We start from the raw sequence: 19,250 nt of genomic DNA on the forward strand, positions 1-19,250 counted from the left end.
TTATAGACAACTATAAAGTCAAAACACACTTGATTTAAATGCAAATTAAAATCAACTAATCAACTAAAATCAAAGTAGTGCTTACTTCATAGTCTTAATCAAATTATTGCAGTAAATCTTCCTTTATAAATAATTTAGTCTAATGAGAATGTCTTTACCAGTTATAAATTATAACTTATAATTTTGTCTTTATCTTTCTAACTTTTTTTTTAAAAAAGGTTTTATTTTTTTGGCAGAGATAGAGATAGGGAGAGATGGCACCTGTGTGTGCACACGCACAAGCAGGGAGAGTGACACGCAGAAGGAGAGGGAGAAGCAGGCTCCCTGCTGAGCAAGGAGCCTAATATGGAGCTCAATCCCAAGACCTGGGATGTGACCAGAAGGCAGACTCTTAACTGACTGAGCCACCCAGATGCCCCAGCAATTTTATCTTTAAATAGTAAAGGAATTCAGAGTAAATAGTTGACTGGGGAAATTTGCTGACATTAGGACACACCAGTCTACCTGCAGCCAAAATTAATTTTTTAGCAAAATTGACAATACATGGAATTTATAAATTGCCACTTAGCTTATCATTTGATTACTAATGTAATTTGGAAAATAAACTGCCTTATGAAATCTTTTGGTCATCTAGTTGAGTCAGAATATACACATATAAATTTTATTTAATTGTCTAAGAGCACAGAAATCTTTTAGCTATTCCTGTTATGTCTGTAGTCCCAAATTAAGGAAATGCTACTTCTGATGACTTTCTTACCAGTCTCTTTCACTGCAGTGTAAAAATGGCCAAATGTGAATTATATTCAGGAATATGTATGGGATAATAAATCCCTATGAATGGAGTAGCTGCCATTAAAATAATGTTCTCAGAGATACCTCGGTGGGGGCTTAGTCGGTTAAGAGTCTGCTCAGGTCATGATCTCATGGGTGGTGCGATTGAGCCAGGCATCAGCACTCTGTGCTCAGCAGGATATGCTCTGCCCCTCCCACTTGCGTTTTTACCCTCTGTTTCTCCAATAAGTAAATCTTTTTTAAAATGGTCTTACTTTATATAATTACTTTAATAGTCTTAGAAGCTTGCATGCAGTGTGTTAAATTCTCAGAATCATTCCTAGTCAAGAAAGATGAGGTTTTCGTTTTACAGCCAAGAAAACTTCGTGTCAATTACTTCAGCTATAAGAATACAAAAGAAGAGATAAACATGGCATGTGAAAGTATAGGAATCCCTCCTATCTGGTGGGTTATGGTGGAAAGTTTTTTTGGGGGGGAGGTGGATCTGAGTGGCTTTTGAATTTGGATTTATTGTAATAGAGTACTTTTAAAACATCCTGGTCATAAGAAGTACTTCCCCTGGTGACTAACTCACTGGGGCTATGCTAATGCTCCTGGAATCCTTAGTTAACAAATGCCACAGAAAATTCCTATAATTAGGCAGAGTTGGCTAATTTTTACTCCCTATTTCTGAGCAAGGGACTTGGCATGATAAAAGTAGTGTTTTGGAGGAATCTGCCTTCAAAGATTGATGTAGGGAAAGTGTAATCGTTGTTTTGGTATGAGATAGTTGTATGTTTTACTAGTTAGCAGCATGGAAATGGGATATGGAGAATGATGGAATTGTGGAATTACAAGGATTGAAAAATTCCAGTCTTATGGCCTGGGAAGACAAAGAGAAAGTGGGAAATTGAAGTTGTTAATAAGCTAATTTGTGGAAGAAGCTTTGTAGGGTTGGAGATTTATTGAGTCTTTGGTAATAAAGTGTGCATTAGACCTTTGTAAATACTAATTTGAATTCCAGAATTAGTAAAGCGTTACATTAAAACAGACCCTACAACACATGAACAAAAAAACTTCATTAAGGCAGGTGCACTTGTGCAAAAAATTGGGCTTTTTTATTTTGTTTTTTTCTCTGCTCTTTAAGTGTTACTTCATTCTGCATTCCTGGGTCTCCCTGTAAAGTGGAAATACTTATTTCCTGCCCCCCAAAGTGGATTTGAGAAGGAGGGAGAGGTTGAGATTGAGCTGATAAGGAAAGGATCCTAAAAGAAAAAGTGATACACAAGTATTTAAATATAATATGAATGGGTATATTATACTCAGAGATGTCTCCATATTTGTGTGTTGTGTGTCTCTCTTTTAAAAGATTTTTTTTAGGGGCGCCTGGGTGGCTCAGTTGTGAAGTGTCTGCCTTTGGCTCAGGTCATGGTCCTGGGGTCCTGGCATCGAGCCCCACATCGGGCTCCCTGCTCGGTGGGGGGGAGCCCTCTTCTCCCTCTCCTTCTGCCTGCTGCTCCCCCTACTTGTGCTCATTCTCTCTGTGTCAAATAAACAAATAAAATCTTAAGAAAAATAAAAATCTCTCCAGATATTAAAAATAATAATAGATAAATAAAGGATTTTTTAAAGTTGTGGCTTTGGTCTTACTTCTTAGATCATGCCTTTTGACAAGCTAATGCGTTGTGTTCTTATATACTGGATTTAATTTTATTGATTTCTTTTATGGACATATGAGACAAGTTTTGGATATCAAACTCAGTGAATACTTTGGTGAGATTCTTGCTTTGCATTGTGCATCTATAGCATTTACTTTCCTGTGGTGGCGGATTCTTAACAGGAAGAAAATTTAGTGGATACTAAGTTTCAATGCTAATAACTGTTTGAGTTTTTAGTTATGTTTTATTGGTCGCCCCTTTGGGAACCCTTTGTTCCCCCCAAAATTGGAAACTTTCTCATACCCACTGCAGGGTATCATTTATCTCCGAAGTGTAAAATATCCTTTCTATAATAAGCAAGAATATTTTTTATCTTTCTTTCCACATTCAACTTCCTGTCTTGTCCCCTTCTCAGTCCTTTTGCTTTCTTTAAAAAGTTTTAGTCCATAGTCCTATCTATAACAATTGGAGTTAAGCTTTCTCCATTAATTGTTTTCTCATGTTCAAATGAATCTAATCTATTTTAATAAAAACTTTTGAATTTTTGTGGATGGCTAAATAGTGTTCTGAGTTTTGCTATTACAATGGATATTGTAAATGATTTAGTGAAAATGGTTTGCTATTTCTTAATAGGACTGAATGTGCTTACCTTAAATTTGTGTGGTTCATCTATTGTAAGTATCTGTTACATTTATAGCATTAATGTAAAGCTTTCTATTTGTGCCAGGTTCTGGATACGTTTGAATTATTTCACTTTTGTGCCCTCTTCCCCCATAAGGAGATGGGTGGAGAGAATCTCTTAGGCTTCAAATTTACGTATTTGTGGCCCAGATTTGGGGGTGAATTGGGAGGATGCTTAATGATGAAACTATATAAATAATTAGTCTGGTTTGAGAAAGCATTCAACTTTTTTATGTAAGTAGATTATTTTTTCTTGCTACTTTAAAACAGAGAACCTGGGACGCCTGGGTGGCTCAGTTGGTTAAGCAGCTGCCTTCGGCTCAGGTCATGATCCCAGGGTCCTGGGATCGAGTCCCACATCGGGCTCCTTGCTCGGTAGGGAGCCTGCTTCTCCCTCTGCCTCTGCCTGCCTGTTTGTCTGCCTGTGCTCACTTGCTCTCTCTCCCTCTGTCTCTGACAAATAAATAAATAAATAAAATCTTTAAAAAAAATAAAACAGAGAACCTTTTTGGGGCGCATGGGTGGCTCAGTGGATTGGGCCTCTGCCTTCGGCTCAGGTCATGGACCCAGGGTCCTGGGATCGAGCCCCGCATTGGGCTCTCTGCTCAGTGGGGAGTCTGCTTCCCTTTCTCTCTCTCTCTGCCTACTTGTGATCTCTGTCTGTCAAATGAATAAATAAAAATCTTTTTAAAAAATTAAAAAATAAAATAAAATAAAACAGAGAACCTTTTTGTTTAAAAAAAAAAAAAAAAAGAGATACAAATAAAGATGAACCAGACTGGGAAGAAGGGATTGATTGGGAGTTAGAGCAATCAGAAGTTTTTTTTTGTTTATTTGGTTTGTTTTTTTACTATTCTTTTGATGGCCTTTTTCGTCTCAGAAGCTGGTACTCACTCTTTCAGAATAGTTCTAAAAAGACTCCATGGACAAGCAGGTGATACAAAGTAATTCTAAAAATATCCTTTTACTCTGTACTCTCCCTCCCCTCCCCATAATGATCGTATCTATTGACTTACTGAGTAAAATTAAGCTAACGTAGACTTCTGTATGGGATAGACCCTATTCTTGCGGATAAGAAGGCCATAAAGAAATTTGTAGTAGGAATTTACTCAGCAGATTTGGCCACTTAAAATCCAGGTTTAATTTTCATATTGTATTTCAAAACACCTTAATAGCGCTGTTAATCATTTTTGTTAACATTTAAGAGTTTTTGCATAAGAATCATTATTTTGCTTCTATTATTTGTTTTCCCATCTTTCCCCAGGCCTCCAGTCTTTATTCTGAAATTTTCAAGACAAAAAACACAAGTTACCTATATAGTTTAAAAAAGCAAAATACTGGGCGCCTGGGTGGCTCAGTTGGTTAAGCAACTGCTCAGGTCACGGTCCTGGAGTCCCGGGATCGAGTCCCACATAAGGCTCCCAGCTCCATGGGGAGTCTGCTTCTCCTTCTGACCTTCTTGCCTCTCATGCTCTCTCTCACTGTCTCTCTCTCAAACAAATAAATAAAATCTTTAAAAAAAAAAAAAAAGCAAAATACTTAGAAGTATTTAGAAGTACAAAATACTTTTGTCATCTTGGAATTGTTATTAGACCATGTAGCCCTATGCAGGATAGATATGCCAGACTTAAATAATTACTTACATGATTCCTTTCTTTCAAAATATAGAATAACCTTTTAAAAAATTACTTCTTTACTAAATGGTAACTGAAACTCATGCTGCACTGGAAGGCAGTGTTTCAAACTGCTTTCCTCCTAAAGACAAGTTTAATTTCATTATCCCAACACCCACAATTAAGCATCACTTTAAAAGATGTAATAGATGCCTAGGTCTTTGCTAAGTCAGAGTGGTGCAAAAAATGATAAGGAGGGAGGACTCCAATACTGACCTAAAATATTTTAATCACAGAATTCCAGGCACTTCTCTCCACCCATATTTTGATATGTAAACTTATCATCTGTGGTCTTAATTTAGCAGTAAAACTTTGAATATTGCTAAAAATAAAATGCTACAGAAGGCTAAATGTTAATAAGACTTGAGAGCCAGATATTTTCAGGGTACAGGAGGGCCAATAAACTTAATGAAAGCCAGTCTCACTGTTTTCATTGAACAGGAAGGTTTGCTTCTGGGCTAATAAAATAAACATTAGTTAGGGATAGGGTTGCTACTTCAGAAAATAGTGAAATTTGTGGATAAAGAGAAAATGCCTCTAAAGGATGTTTAAAATAAGCTTCTTAAAAGCAAGCAAATGAAGAAATGCAAATTGCTAAAGGCCATTGTACCAAATATTAACATTGTGTTTTTCACCCAAGAAGAAATTACATCAGCAAATAATCTACTGAGTACTGTTATTTGGATGGTACTGAGATGAACAATTGTTTTAGTTGTTACCCAGCTCCCCACCTCCGCCCCTCAGCAGCCTGGAACTGTGTATATTATGGGAGGTCATGTGACAGTGATCCTTGGTTTTGTTCATTTAGCCTGTCAAAACAATTTTATGTAGGTGGAAAGAAATGAATGAAATGAATAGAGTGGGTTAGGTGCATCAGCTCTAGTTTACACAGAAGTAAATGAATGATAGTGTATTAAGCCCCCAGGAATATCCAGCTTGATAATGTTGGGGAGAAGGCCCTAAAAAGCAACAGTGGCTAATCTGTTTGAAATATCATTTGATTCTTTATTTTTTAATTTTATCATTATCTTCACGATAATTTTTTTTTCTTCACGATAATTTGATTGACAGTTGGTAACATTTAAATAGTATATATTCCTCTTACTCTATCTTGAATTATAATTTAGTAAAGTGACTAGTCCTTTTCAGTGATCTCTAGGTAATAGAAATATCAATATGGCTTTTATGAGAACTTTGTTTTAGAAGCTTCACAAAATGTTAAAATGTTTGTTCTAGTATAGTAAATGGAACATGAGCTTAGAATCAAATCCTCATTTAATTCTTGGTTCTTCTCCTGTGAACTTTTTTTCTGAGTTTGCTTATCTGTTAAAGTCATACTGTCTACTATCTCACAGGTTTTTTCCCTGAGAATTAATGAGAACAGAATTAAACAACCAGCTACTAAGTAGCAAACACTTAGCAAATATTTTTAAAACCCCACTTATTCTTAATGGTTTGTGTGCTTGTTGGTTTTGATCTATTTTACTGTTGTCTTAAAAAAAAATTGGGGGGGGTGCTAAAATAATGTCATTCTTAGATATTTTATGATTATAGGTAGAACAAGTTGACAAATTAACTGAAAGAAGCACCAAGTTACTTGTTTGGGTTTTCTCCCCATTTAGTTGATAATCTGTACTCATGTAGTTACATATTTCTAATTTTAAAGATTTAATGGTTCTCAGACCTCTTAAAATAAATCATCAGTAATTTTCAAGGATAAAAATCTGCACAATAAATATTTAAAATAGCCTCTATTTCAGTATAGATGACATAGCAAAAGTAGAGAAAAGGTAATATTTCGATAGAATTTCAAGACTGCCATTTACTATGTTTACAAGGAAACTGGTTGTAGTTTTTTGGTGAGGAAGAAGTCCCTGTTTGAGGTCCCCCCCCACCTTTTTTTGTACTTTGTGGTAGATAAAGAGTTGGCAGCTTTTTACAATGAGCTTTTACAAATTGTTTTTAAAAATGAAAATGGCTGTGACCGTTATAAGTTGGTCATTGTATTAGACTTGCTGAGACTCAGAGACCTAATTTTAATTCTCATCTTTTTTTTTTTTTTAAAGATTTTATTTATTTGACAGAGAGATCACAAGTAGGCAGAGCAGGCAGCAGGCAGAGAGCCCGACGGCAGTGGGGGTGGGAGTTTGAATCCCAGGACCCCGAGATCATGACCTGAGCTGAAGGCAGAGGCTTAACCCACTGAGCCACCCAGGCACCCCGAATTCTCACCTTTCTTTTAAGTCATAGAAATTTCTTTTATTCCTGGGGAAATGCTAATTGCACATTAAGGATATACACATTTTTTTTTCTTGGAAAGCACTTTCATGGATTCATTCAATACATGGCTATTGAGTAAGTTCATTATGTTAGGTTGTCAGATGCTAAAGATAGAACACTGAAAAAGCATTTTGTCACTGCTTTTAGAGTAAGTCTCAATGTAATATGACTTCTGAAGAGGCATATACATAGTTTATGAAAAGATACGTACGTACGTACGTGTGTGTGTGTGTGTGTGTGTGTGTGTGTGTGTGTAGCGGGGTATGATGACCTAGAGTAAAGGACAGTCAGGGGAGGTGTCCCTAAGGAAATGAACTGATTTTTGAAGGATGACTGTGCATTAACTAGGTAAAAAAAAAAAGTTGTTAGAAGGGTGTCCTAGATACAGAGGAAACTGAGTGTATGAAAGACCTGTATGGGAAGAAGCATAGCATGCTTAAGAGTGTAAAAGGTTAGATAAGAAATTAGGCTTGAAGAGTGGGCAAGGATGGTATTATGTGAGACCTTTTAGGTCACAGTGATTTTCCCCTTTGTCCTAAAGGCTGTAGAAAGTTGTTAAACAATTTAAACAGTATCATGACATACAATATTTCATTGAGTCTAAAACTCTAGTAGTGGGACACATTCTAATTTCAGAAATAAGAAAAAAATGTGAAAATGGTATTTCTAAAAATTATATAGACATTCTTTAGAATTGATTAAATTGGCACTAAAAACATTCTGGCTATATATGGACAAAATGGAGAACAGATTATATAAGGGTAAGTAAGATTAGATTGGGAAACGATATAGTAGGTTTCAGAAGAGATCATCATGGCTTGAAATAAGATGGTGGTAGTAGAGAAAAATAACAGTAAATTACTTTGAGTTTCAGCAGAAAATTTGGCAAGCCTTGTTTTTTTTTTAAGATTCTATTTATTTGTCAGAAAGAAAGAGGGAGATAGAGCACAAGCAGGGAGAGTGGTAGGCAGAAGGAGAAGCAGGCTCTCCGCTGAGTAAGGACTTGATTTCAGGACCCTAGGATCATGACCTGAGCAGATGCTTAACTGACTGAACCACCTAGGTGTCCCAAGCCTTGTGTACTTTAAAACATTATTGAAACTTTGAATTGTAGACATAATAGAACTGTCTTTAGATTTTAAATACAATTAAATTTTAAGTACCAATTAGAGTGACTTGTGTTAGTGTCGTATTTCACATCTAGTTTGTTTAAAATTACCTATCAGTTTAGAGAAGACACTTCACAATTGAAGATTCAGTATGTCTTTTAAACTGTGTAAAGATTTTGTGAAATCCCTATACAGAGAATTATTCAGACTTAAAATTAACTTCCTATTTGTACTACAATGATTATATTTACATAATTTATATTTAAGCTATGACTCTTAAGCAGTATTCTCCCTTATCCATATTCCAAGTTTTGGCTACTGTGGTGTAAGTGATATATTTCCTAGCAGTTCCAAACTATGGGTGAATAAAATTTAAGTAAAATAAGTTGAAGTTTCAAAGCTCACTGTTATTAAGTTTGAATCTTCTCGACCCCAATCTATAGCCTACATTTCCAAGTTTTCCTTTAGCACTTTTTACAGATCTTTGTGGTCTTAAGCATTTCAAGTATTATGTGACCACAACTATGGGTACTTTCACACCCATGATCTCATTTAATTCTTAAGAGTATCATGCTGATAGGGTTTCTTCTTTTCTTACATGATTAACTCTAGCTTATACACAATCATGTACACAGAATTGGGTCTTTTGTAATACGCTCTCAGAGTACCCAGGTTTTTTCTCTTCATCATACATAATAAAATTAATGCCTCCGCCTCCTACACTATAAAGTCTATATAGTAGGACCTTTGTCCCTGATGTTGATTATATCCTGTTGTCTGATCCAGGGTACTCAAATCATTTGTTAAAATTAAGCAAACATTTATGAAGATGTAGAGTAATTGCTAAAAACAAAAATGGATGTTGCATGCTACAGAAGATAAGAATACTCATTAAGGGCGCTCCTGGGTGGTGCAGTCAGTTGAGCCTCCGAGTATTGGTTTCAACTCTGGTCATGATCTCATGATTGTGAGATCAAGCTCCCCAGGGGCTCCTGCGCCCCTGTGCCCTCCTGTCCCCCACTTGCTCTCTCTCTCTTTTTTTTTTTTTTTTTAAGATTTTATTTACTTATTTGACAGAGATCACAAGTAGGCAGAGAGGCAGGCAGAGAGAGAGAAGCAGGCTCCCTGCTGAGCAGAGAGCCTGATGCGGGGCTCGATCCCAGGACCCTGGGACCATGACCTGAGCTGAAGGCAGAGGCTTTAACCCACTGAGCCACCCCGGTGCCCCACCACTTGCTCTCTTTAAATAAAGCTTTCAAAAAACCACTTATCAAGACCATCAAGAAAGACAGACTATATATTAAAATATAAAAAATAAATGTCTTCGGGCGCCTGGGTGGCTCAGCGGGTTAAAGCCTCTGCCTTCGGCTCTGGTCATGACCGAGCCCCACATTGGGCTCTCTGCTCAGCAGGGAGCCTACTTCCTCCTCTCTCTGCCTGCCTCTCTGCTCACTTGTGATCTCTGTCTGTCAAATAAATAAATAAAATCTTTTTTTTAAAAAGTGTCTTAATTGTAGCTAGAACATAATTCATTTGGCTCATGTGATTTCTGTCTTCTGATTGTTTTGAGACTGGAGTAGCTTCACAATTTCTTTAAAATGTCTTCCTAATTCAACTATAGTGAGGTTTAGTCATGTATAAGGGAGTCAGTAAGTGATCTAGATTTTTCTTCTGTTTTCTGTATAAATTTTCCTTAAATGAGGAACATTTAGGAATGAATGTATGGTAAATAAGATTTTTTAAAAAGTATTTTGGGGGGGCGCCTGGGTGGCTCAGTGGGTTAAAGCCTCTGCCTTCAGCTCAGGTCGTGGTCCCAGGGTCCTGGGATCGAGCCCCGCATCGGGCTCTCTGCTCAGCGGGGAGCCTGCTTCCTCCTCTCTCTCTGCCTCTCTGCCTACTTGTGAGCTCTCTCTCTCTCTCTGTCAAATAAATAAATAAAGTATTTTGGGAAGGGTGCCTGGGCAGTGCAGTCAGTTAGGTGTCCGACTCTTGGTTTCACCTCAGATTGTGATCTCAAGGTCATGACCCCTGTCAGGCTCCATGCTCAGTGTGGAGTCTGCTTAAAACTCTCTCTCCCTCCCCTGTAAAATAAACAAATCTTTAACCAGCTGAGCCGCCCAGGTGTCCCAAAATAAACAAATCTTTAAAAATATGTATATGTATATATATATATTTTTTGAAGATTTGTTTATATATTTTTATATACACACACGTGTGTGTGTTTGTTTGTTTATTTATTTATTTATGTAGGGAAACCCTACTGTAGGTTGATAAATGGAAAATCAAATAAACTGAAAACTCTTCCCACTGTAAAACACCAGATATTTTGAAAATTTTTATTAAAAGAACAATAAAAACCATCCTTTTAAGTATAAGCTTGTAGGAATGTGAGGATAATCTCCAAGGTCTAAAAACTAAGAAGAAACAAAAAACCAGAGTGGGAGAAGTGTGAACTGACACGACGAGAACTTTTCTGGGACAGTTGCCAATCTTGTTAATAACTAAGAGGCATGGTTTTACCATATATCTAATGATAGATCAAGTCTTAAGCCCAAGCAGGTAGTGGAATTGAGATGCAGTAAAGTTGTTCCTTGAAGAGAGCTACACCTTTAATGAAAATACAGACTAGAGAAAAAAATCCATTTCTTTTTCTTTCTTTCTTTCTTTCTTTTTTTTTCAAGATTTTTTAAAATTCATTTAGAGAGAGACAGAGCACAAACAAGGGGAGAGGCAGACGGAAAGAACCAAACTCCCAGCTGAGCTTGATCATGGGGGCTCTATCCCAGGAAAAGACAAGCTTCTTCAGGTCAGGTGAAAGAAAAGTTTACTTTGGAAACTTATAAACAAGGACCTGTATTCACACAGGTGATTTTGATTTTGAGCTGATTGCATGGAGTTAATGGCCAAGGCTAGTAATATCCCTAGGGCACTAGACCTAAACAAACTTCAGACCATCTACAGGGATACACCTGTAACAGGATATTCCAACAGTCAAATCACCATTTAAGATAACCATTTTATTCAGTATTCTGAATCACATGAAGAAGCAAACCACCAAGTGAACCAAAACAGTAGGTAAAATTAAAGCCCCAGTAACTCAGATAAAAGTCGTATTGAATTGAGCCTTTAAAGGTAAGTTATTTTAAAAAGTTGAAGGACTAAAAACATCAAGTTAGTGTTAGAAAGGGGTAGTGAATGACTGATTTAATAAAGACCTGGAAAGAGATTCAAGAAATGAAAATGCAAAGAAAAAAAAAAGAAAGAAAGAAAGAAAGAAAATGCATTGTGATTAAAAACTGACAAATGGTACTTTCCTCAGGTATCTGCCTTTAAATATTTTGACTTTATCTTTTCACTGTCTGTTCTCTCCAGAACAGGAACTTTTTAGGAGGATAATTCAGGACAAAATAGCTCTGCTGCCATGGATCGGAGTCTCAGTGGACTTGTGGATAATTGTAGCATCTAGTTGAGAGCGGGAATAGAAGTGATTAAGGGCTGTGAAAAGGGGCCTTTATGGAACTTTGAGAGGAGCCAAGCTTGCAGTGAAATTTGGAGGTGGAGCAGGACTCTGGAACAGAGGAAATTCCAAGGAAGGTGCTGAGAAAACTTAATGTTCACGAAGCAGGGAATGTGGGGAGGTTAAAGGGGTTCTTTCCAAATTGAGCTACCAGTTATCATGTCTCATTCAAAACCCATGTGTTAGAGTTGCCATTGAATGGGGAGGGCAAATCTTTTCCCCAGGTATTAGGCCTGGTGAAATGGCAGCAGAATTCCTTCCCCAGTGAAGCCATTGGTTAAGTGCCCAGCCTTTTTGTTCTTTTTTCCCTCCTAGCTTTGTTTATGATGTTAGGAGAGTAGGGACGGGAGTGGTGACTGAGTTCCTTTTATCACACCCTTTGATGGGTGCCTTTGGTGACAGACTAACAATTTTATTTTCTTTGCAGATGTCCAAATATATGCCCTCTTACCTTTATTCCTAGCTTCCAAGACTTGTATGGTCAGTTGGAAGTGTTCATCTGGTTTGTGTTCATTCATCTCTCATTTCTAGAACAGGGACTGAGACTTGGCCACATGTCTTCTGCATCCCTTCTTCCTTTGGAGTTTAAAGTTTGATTAATTTAAAAGAGTTAATAAGCAGTTTAGATATAATGACTCAAGAGAGACTTAGGGAACAAGAAGATAGATCTGAGAACATTGCCCAGAAGGTATAAGAAATGGAAAATGAGAGATAAGTTAAGATAGGAGGGATAGAGCAATGTTGTGTGCACACACACACACACGTATACACACCTTCACACATAACACAAATAAATCTTACAAAGAAGAGAAAGGGAAATAGGAAGAGGCAATAATCCAAGAGATAATAATTGAGAATTCTCCTGACTTGAAGACAAATACTGGAAACTTTTGGCTTAGAAACACAATTATTATAAATACATAAAATTTATGTATAAATACATAAAAACTAGGTGCATGGTATTTTATGTTTATGTATAAACATTTGTATAAACATTTATGTATAAACCTAAATATGTATTTATGTTTATGTACAAATACATAAAACTAGGTGCATGGTACTGAAAGTGCAGAGCACAATTTTTAAAAAATAGTCTTTAGAACAACTGGAGAAAATTCAGATAAATTTACAAAGGAAGACATTTATACTGACAGCTGTAGTAGACACCAGAACACCACAAAACAGTATCTTGAAAATGCTGAAAGAAAAATAAGCCAGCCTGGATTTCTACATCTATCTAAACTATCACATCTCAAACAACATAGGATTATACCACTAATGGAACGTTTACTAAAAGAATTCTGAAAAACATTTTACAGAAAAAGAAAAATGAACCCAGCTAAAGAGAACAGGGAGCAAAATAGAAGGGTGAACAAAAAGATATGTGGATATATATAAGTAAGCAAATACTGCTAAATAACAATTATAATGTTATCTAAAGGAGTAACAGGACAAGAGGGAGCTAAAGTAGTAGGAAAAATAATGTATAAGATGGGGAGGGGATGATGAGAATAGTGATTTTTTTTTTTAGTGGCATGTAAATTTACAATAAATTCTTTAAAATTAATTTATACCGCTTGGGAAAAAATGTTGAACAGATTATATAGTCTCTATAGTATTACAAATTATATGCCTTTAGTTAAAATTCTTGATAATATTCTGATAGTTTCAGTTGGCTTATGCTGTAATTTCTACATTATAGAAATGAAAGTCTTCTTGCTAGAAAAAAATAACCAAGATAATTTAGAAAATAAAGTTGAGGAAGGGTTATAGGAACTGGTTCTACCAAGAATGAATTATTTTAAAACTCTAGCAGCTAAGAAACTGTGGTATTAGTGCAGAATAGACAGACCATTGGAATAGAATATAGAATCCAGAAATAAAATTACACTTATATGGAAAGGATGGATTGTTCATCAAATGGTATTAAGTTATTGGTTGATAAAGAAAAACAAAACAGCCAATCTTCCTTTATCCAACCAAATAAATTCCTCAGTAATAAATTCCCAAGTGTGGCAAACAAAACATACATATTTTAAAAAGGAAAGGAAAAGGTATGTCCTCAGTGTCTGGAAGAATTACTGAAGAGATAAAGCCCACCTACCTACCATAAAGTAGAAGATTAATTGAACTGCAGTGAAATAAAAACATCAAAATCAGAAGACATCCTAAGCAAAGTGAAATTACGAACCACAAATTGAGAAGACATTTGTAACATAAAATTAATAAAAGATTGTATGCAGAGTATATTGAGAACTCCTACAAAGAAGGAAAACAAATGATATGATTAGGCATCTCACAGAAGAAGAAACTCAAGTAGTCTACAAAGAAAATAAAACCTTTTTCTCATTCTTGCCTCTAAAAATGTAAATTAAAAAACAGGATATGAGTTTACACCCATCACATTGATAAAGTTAATGTCTGGTAATACCATAGTGGTGACCATGTTTAGCAATGGAAACCTTCATACAATGCTATTAAGAGAGTATGTTGGTATAGTCCCCTTGAAAAGCAGTTTGTTGATAGCTATGAAAATTGAAGGTGTGGAGTGCCTGGGTAGCTCAGTTGGTTAAGCCTTTGGCTCGGGGCATGATATCAGGGTCTTGGGATCAAGCCCCGCACTGGGCTCCCTGCTGAGCAGGGAGCCTCCTTCTCCCTCTCCCATTCCTTCTACTTGTGATCTCTCTTTCTCTGTCAAATACATAAAATCTTAGAAAGAAAGAAGGAAAGAATGAATGAATATTGGAGGTGCCTATTTCTTATGATTAAGTAATTCTAGACATGATCCTAATAGATGTTTAGTATTTTTTGTGCCTCATGTCTCTTTTGAAGGCTAGAATAGTGTTTTAAGTCTATGTGGTAAAAAACATAGGATTATAAGGAGACTAATTGTACTAAAATAGTTATAAAAATTTTTTAAGTTGTGTTATAGTGAGCATTGTTAGTGTATACTAATCAGATCAACTGAAAGATCTCATTGTCAATTTCAAAGTAATGATTAATGTAAATGATATTTTGAGGTAATCTATAACCACTGTTAAGTGATATCAAAATATCTAGGGCTGTTGGTGACAAAAATCACAGGATTACTGAATACTCTCAGGTATATATATTATTCATAATTGATATATGGGCTTATTTCTAGACTTCCAATGCTATTCCTTTGGTCTCCCTATCTGTCCTCATGCCAGTACCACACTGTTTTGATTACTTTAGCTTTGTAATAAGTTAAGAACCTGTTTCCTAGAGACACATTTAAATGTATAGCCAAGGAGATTAATACTGTAATACCACTGCAATATTATAGTAGCAAAAAATGGGGACTAGCCTAAAGATTAATCAATAGAAGATGATATAAATTATGATATATTTAGGTAACAGGTAACTGTGTAACAGTGATGATGAACAAAGCCAAGTTATAATAATATGGTAGATACCTTGTAGTGCCTGGTATATCATCACAGGTGATCTCAAACAATACTGAGTAAAAAAAAACAAGCTTTTAAAGAAAACATACTCTAGGGGAGCCTGGGTGGCTCAGTGGAGTTAAAGCCTCTGCCTTCAGCTCAGGTCATGATCCCAGGGTCCTGGAATGGAGCTCCACATCAGGCTCTCTGCTCAGCAGGGAGTCTGCTTCCTCTTTTCTCTCTCTCTGCCTGCCTCTCTGCCCACTTGTGATCTCTGTCAAAAAAAAAAAAAATCTTAAAAAAATAAAGAAAACATACTGTGTACATTTTATGAAATTTTAACGTTAACACAAAGTATAAAAGCCTTTATAGGAAGTGGTATGTCCAAATTCAGTCTAGTAGTTATTCAGGGGTAAGGAGTAGTGATGGGAAGGACAATCTTGTTACATAGGGGGCTTTTAATTATGTCTATGTTTATTTAACTGTGTGATGGACACATTACTTTATTGTATGTCTGGAATCTTTTGTTAAAATATGTATCACTTGATTTGACAGAATATTAGTGTGACAGAGATAGTTTCAATTGTAATATACGGAATAATTCAGAGTATGTGTATATGGGACCTTGTCAAGGGAGGATCAACAAATTAAGTGCTTTTCCCTAGTTCATCTCAGAAACATCACATCACCTATGAAGTGCCAGGTGCTTTAAATGTGATGAAAGCATACCTAGTAGATCATTTAATATTTTCTTAAAGAAAATTCTATTCAAAGCAAAGACAGAACTAGAATTTACGTTTAGATCTTTTTGCCTCCAAAATCTCATACTTGTTCCATGTTATTAAATTGCGTATACTGCATAGCAATAAATCATTATTTTAGAAGTGGTAAATTAACTGTAGCCACAAAATGATACTGTATTTGAGGAACATGTTAACATAAAGACATTGAAATAATTTCAAGCATATTATAATCCAGTTTTCTTAAGTATACTTTACCCTGTTCTCACAGTCATGAAAGGCTGAAGAATTATTAGTTATTAGTAACTCATGAAAGGCTGAAGAATTATTAGTTATTAGTAACTTTAATGTTAAAGCATTCCTGATTTAAACATTATCGATCATTGTAATTTAGTACACGTTTGGCATTTGAGCTTATTTTTGTGGGTTTTTTTGTTTTTGTTTTTCCCCCATTTAAAAAAAATTAACAAATAATATATTATTTGTTTCAGGGGTGCAGGTTCTGTATTTCATCAGTCTTATACAATTCACAGCAGATACCATATAGCATATACCCTCCCTAGTGTCCATCACCCAGCCACCGCATCCCTCCCACTCTCCACTCCAGCAACCCTCAGGTTGTTTCCTGAGATTAAGAATCTCTCATGGGGGGTGCCTGGGTGGCTCAGTGGGTTAAGCCGCTGCCTTCAGCTCAGGTCATGATCTCAGGGGCCTGGGATCGAGTCCCACATCGGGCTCTCTGGTCCGCAGGGAGCCTGCTTCCTCCTCTCTCTCTCTGCCTGCCTCTCTGCCTACTTGTGATCTCTCTCTGTCAAATAAATAAATAAAATCTTTAAAAAAAAAAAAAAGAATCTCTCATGGTTTGTCTCCCTCTCAGGTTTTGTTCCATTTCCTTTTTTCCTCTCTTCCCCCATGATCCTCTGTGTTTTTCTCAAATTCCACATATCAGTGAGATCATATGATAATCGTCTTTTTCTGACTTACTTCACTTAGCATAATACCCTCTCATTCCATCCACATCATTGCAAATGGCAAGATTTCATTTTTGGTGGGATTTTTTTCCCCCTATTTAAACTATTTTATTTTTACTTAAATATAATTAGCATATAGTGCTATATTAGTTTCAACTGTGCAGTATGATTCAGCAGTTCTATACATTTCTTATCAAGATAAGTGTACTCTTAACAGCATTTAAATTTGACTGTGTGACTTGGTATTCTGTTATTTTAAACCACATTTTGTTTTGGTTCATGATTTTAGGATCGAAAATTAACAAAGTCTGAGAGGCAGAGATTTAAAGAAGAGGCTGAAATGTTAAAGGGTCTTCAGCATCCCAATATTGTTCGATTCTATGATTCCTGGGAGTCCACAGTAAAAGGGAAGAAGTGCATTGTTTTGGTGACTGAACTTATGACATCTGGAACACTTAAAACGTAAGTCTATCAATGTTATAAAAATTGACCAAGAAGTTTGAAAGAACTTGAATTTTCTCATGTCATATTTTATCAGTCCTGCTTTTCTTGCCAAGCATACCAAGGAGGGAACAATCCCTCCAACTCTTGGTAGGACATTTTCCTGCTCACTAAGTCCTCTGGTGTATAAAATAAAATAATTTGATAATTATTTAATGGTAATATTAAAATAAGTTATTACAGAATAAACCTAGTTATTTTAAATCATGTTGATTTGCACTTCTAAAATTGAGCAGCAGCTGAGGGATCATGAAATCATATGACAATGTGGCCCTCTAGTGGTTTAAATGAGGTTGAAGCTTATTTACTTTCTCCATTTACTCCATTTACTTTATCACCTTGTATTGGACAGTTACTGCTGCATCTGTGCAACTATTATTATTATGAATTATAGATTCAAATGGTACTGTGACAGTTATTGCTAGATAAATACATTTGCCTTAGTATCAGAAATTAAAGCCGAAATAGCTAGACTCATCATTTCTTTCACAAAAGCAGGTCAAATGCAGAAATTTCTTGTTCTCCATTTGAACAATTCCTAACAAGGTATTCCCGGGGCACCTGGGTGGCTCAGTGGGTTGAGCCTCTGCCTTCGGCTCAGGTCATGATCTCAGGGTCGTGGGATCGAGCCCCACATCGGGCTCTCTGCTCAGCAGGGAGCCTGCTTCCCCCTCTATCTGCCTGCCTCTCTGCCTACTTGTGATCTCTCTCTCTCTCTCTCTCTCTCTCTGTCAAATAAATAATAAATAAAATCTTAAAAAAAAAAAAAAAGAAAGAAAGAAACCTAACAAGGTATTCTCTTTCCCTAAAAGAGTTTTAAAGTAGGAATGGGAGTTTGCCTTTGGAATCCCAGGTCTCTCAGATTACATGTACTCAGAGAGGAAACTACAGTGAGAAAACTACAGTTAACCCTGAACAATGTGAGAGTTAGGGACAGTTGACCCTCCATGTAGTTGAAAATCCAAGTTTAACTTTTGAATCCCTCAGACTTAATTACTTAGTAGCCTACTGTTGACTAAAAGCCTTACTGATAACATAAATGGTCGATTAACACCTATTTGCATATTATATGTATTATAGACTATTTTTATACTAAAGTAAGCTAGAGAAAATAAAATCATTAGAGAATACATTTACAGTACTATACTATAAAAAGTCTGCATATAAGTAAATCCACACAGTTCAAACCGATGTTGTTCCAGGATCAAATGGAGTATAAATTATATGGTTTAAATTTTTTATTGTGGAGGAATTGGACCTTTAAAAATTGTATCTTTTTTAAGATACACTTTCTTTAGTTAATATTACTGAGCTAATTCATCAATTAGATATTTGAAACAATTTTGTATCTTTTGGATGTAATGACTTGCATGTGCTCTTGGATGCTCAAGATTAACATATTGAAAAGCCAACAGATTATTTCCCTCCTGCAAATTCTGGTTTCCCCACTCAGCTTCTCCAATATTTATGGTAACACCTTTATCCTCATCATCCAAGCTGCTTGTTAATATATCTCTTTCTTCCATTAGATTGTACTCTCTAGCACTATGCCTGAAATTTAAAAACTGTTTGAATGAATTAAAGAAAATTGTGGTTATTATGTGTATATCTGTACCTTGAGGTTCTTCTCACCAGTTTAGGTACTTTAGTGGGCTGTCAATAATCTGTTCAGGCATACCCTATAAGAGTACCCTTTGACATTTGTTTTAAGTTTGTTTTTATTTGTTTTTAAAAGTTTATTGAGAGACTTTGGGTTAACATAGTAGGTTAAGCTTCTGTGGAATTAACCCTCAGTTGGTAGAACACACAACTCTTGATCTCAGGATCATGAGTTCTAGCCCAATGCAGGGTATAGGCATTACTTTAAAAAAAAAAGTTCAGATGTAATAAGAAAAGAAAAGATCCAAAGAACTTTTAGAAATAAGAATAAATCCTGGGGCGC

At 36.0% G+C, this 19,250-nt stretch overlaps 1 protein-coding gene across 7 annotated transcripts in view; it reads left to right on the top strand.

Moving 5' to 3' along the window:
* The window catches only part of WNK1 (WNK lysine deficient protein kinase 1), a 150,723-nt gene that overhangs the window by 53,221 nt on the left and 78,252 nt on the right, over positions 1-19,250 (top strand). For all 7 annotated transcript variants that reach the window (XM_044228043.1, XM_044228034.1, XM_044228037.1 and 4 more), the window contains exon 2: positions 17,097-17,269. In XM_044228043.1, the coding sequence (XP_044083978.1) occupies positions 17,097-17,269 (173 nt within the window). The remainder of the gene's footprint in view (positions 1-17,096; positions 17,270-19,250) is intronic.

Source organism: Neovison vison, chromosome 12 (assembly GCF_020171115.1).
Source record: "Neovison vison isolate M4711 chromosome 12, ASM_NN_V1, whole genome shotgun sequence".
Lineage (NCBI taxonomy): Eukaryota > Metazoa > Chordata > Mammalia > Carnivora > Mustelidae > Neogale > Neogale vison.